Source organism: Sprattus sprattus (assembly GCF_963457725.1).
Source record: "Sprattus sprattus genome assembly, chromosome: 5".
In the NCBI taxonomy this organism is placed as follows: domain Eukaryota; kingdom Metazoa; phylum Chordata; class Actinopteri; order Clupeiformes; family Clupeidae; genus Sprattus; species Sprattus sprattus.
In genome coordinates this window covers 31,227,534-31,230,033 of record NC_137924.1, presented here as the reverse complement: position 1 = coordinate 31,230,033, position 2,500 = coordinate 31,227,534, and the positions used below count along the sequence as shown (strand labels likewise).

The window sequence follows — 2,500 nt, the reverse complement described above, 5'->3', positions numbered from 1 at the left end:
TAGTGAATGGACTGGTCAATAACTTCCTATTACATGCTAATGGGTGATGCTGGTTAAAAATGAAAGCTGTGGTCTTTACCATTATTCCCTTTTTGTGTCCTCGTTAGTTTTTTTTTTTTTTTTTTTTTTCAAATAGAGAAACAAATTCTAGTCCAAAACCGGGTGAAATAGACAGACTACTACAAGACCAAGTGGGATTATTGAAGAGGGATCATTTGAATAGGGAAAGGGATTACTTTTTCTTCCCTTTATTATTAGTAAAATAATCATGGAAAAATAAACAGGGTATTTGGTGAGGTATTTGAGCTCTTGGTAGGGTATTTTGTGAGGTATTTGAGCTCTTGTCAGGGTATTTGGTGAGGTATTTGAGCTCTTGTCAGGGTATTTGGTGAGGTATTTAAAGGTCTTGCCAGGGTAGTTGGTGAGGTATCTGAGCTCTGGTAAGGGTATTTGGTGAGGTATTTAAAGGTCTTGCCAGGGTATTTGGTGAGGTATTTGAGCTCTTGTCAGGGTATTTGGTGAGGTATTTGAGCTCTTGTCAGGGTATTTGGTGAGGTATTTAAAGGTCTTGCCAGGGTAGTTGGTGAGGTATCTGAGCTCTGGTAAGGGTATTTGGTGAGGTATTTAAAGGTCTTGCCAGGGTATTTGGTGAGGTATTTGAGTTCTTGCCAGGGTATTTGGTGAGGTATTTGAGGTCTTGCCAGGGTATTTGGTGAGGTATTTGTGCAAATAAAGTTCTGTGGGTGACTCACAATGATGCTGGCGTTGACATAGTCCTCCTTGCTGGGGTGATTCTCAGCCTTCAGCTTCACACGGGCATGGTCATCTGAAGTAGAGCAGTGCGTCAACAAATCATCACAGTAAAGTAGGCTAACGTCAAGTATTCATAAATATTCAATGTAGTCTTTAAAGTATATAAGCACCGCATAAACAACTATTGTATTATTTATGTAATCTATGCTTTTGAGAATACTATGCTATGCTTTTGAGAATACAGATCCAGGAAGAGAGAGAGAGAAAGAGAGAGACATGCAGAGACAGAGAGAGACAGAGAGACAGGCAGAGACAGAGGCAGAGAGACAGGCAGAGACAGAGAGAGAGACAAAGAGAGAGAGCCACATGCAGAGAGAGAGCCACATGCCGAGAAGTGAGATGTAAGCTGGACCCTTACAGGGCACAAAGTCCTGGTAGCGGTTCCTTTCCGTGTTCTGCTCGCTCAGGGCTACTGATGTGGAGCTGGGCTCAGCCTGGTACGAGCACAGGGCCTCCCACTCCTTCTGCAGACGGTCCTTATTCTTCAGGTGGTCCTCCATGTAGGCCTACACACACACACACACACACACACACACACATATTATGTGTGTGTTTGTGTTTGTGTTTTCCGTGTGTGTGTGTGTGTGTGTGTGTGTGTGTGTGTGTGTGTGTGTGTGTGTGTGTGTGTGTGTGTGTGTGTGTGTGTGTGTGTGGACCAGTATAATGTGTTCAGTAGAGATGTCCATGTTGGACTGGACTGGCCGTGTGTGTGTGTGTGTGTGTGTGTGTGTGTGCGTGCGCGCGCCTGTGTGTGTGTGTGTGTGCGTGCGTGCGTGCATGCGTGTGTGTGTGTGTACCAGTATAATGTGTCCAGTAGATATGTCCACGTTGGACTGGACTGGCCGTGTGTGTGTGTGTGTGTGTACCAGTATCATGTGTCCAGTGGAGATGTCCATGTTGGACTGAGCTGGCTGTGTGTGTGTGTGTGTGTGTGTGTGTGTGTGTGTGTGTGTGTGTGTGTGTGTGTACCAGTATCATGTGTCCGGTGGAGATGTCCATGTTGGACTGAGCTGGCTGTGTATGTGTGGTGTGTGTACCAGTATCATGTGTCCGGTGGAGATGTCCATGTTGGACTGGGCGGGCTCCTCGCTCCATGACGGGGTGCTGCTGTGAGAGCTGGGGCTTTGCTGAGGTCCGTCGCTGAACTGAGACGACACGCTGCTCACACGCGACGTGTCCGTGCCTCGCCTCCCCCCCGCGTCGGAGCGACTGAACGACGTCTTCGCCGCCATGTGCTGACGACACAACTCCTGACAGAAACACAGAGACAGAAAGAGAGAGAGAGAGAGAGAGAGAGAGAGAGAAAGAGATGGGGGCAGAGAGAGAGAGGGAGAGAGAGAGAGAGGGGGGGGGGGGAGAAAGAGAGAGATGGGGGAGAGAGAGACAGAGAGAGAGAGAGAGAGCGGGAGCGAGAGAAAGAGACAGGGGGAGAGAGAGAGAGAGAGGGAGAGGGAGATAGAACGGGAGAGAGAGAGAGAGAGGAGGTGTCACAATGCATCAGGGTGAATCTATTTGATAAAGTATGTGAATGAAGAGCAATACAATCTGTTGCTTTTTGTTTTTCATTAACTGAATTAAAGCAAGTACAAAGCACATTTATTGAGAATCACAGGGACAACACAAGGACATCAGCTTTGCTCCAGTACAGGATATGATGTTTTTCTATCTGCTTTTTGGCAAAAAGAAA

At 46.9% G+C, this 2,500-nt stretch overlaps 1 protein-coding gene across 1 annotated transcript in view; it reads right to left on the bottom strand.

The window, feature by feature from the left end:
* The window catches only part of ptprna (protein tyrosine phosphatase receptor type Na), a gene marked incomplete at both ends in the record, with an annotated part of 39,599 nt that overhangs the window by 3,641 nt on the left and 33,458 nt on the right, over positions 1–2,500 (bottom strand). Inside the window, 3 exons of the mRNA XM_080839764.1 lie at positions 753–826; positions 1,172–1,319; positions 1,851–2,063. Of these exons, the coding sequence (XP_080695890.1) occupies positions 753–826; positions 1,172–1,319; positions 1,851–2,063 (435 nt within the window). The remainder of the gene's footprint in view (positions 1–752; positions 827–1,171; positions 1,320–1,850; positions 2,064–2,500) is intronic.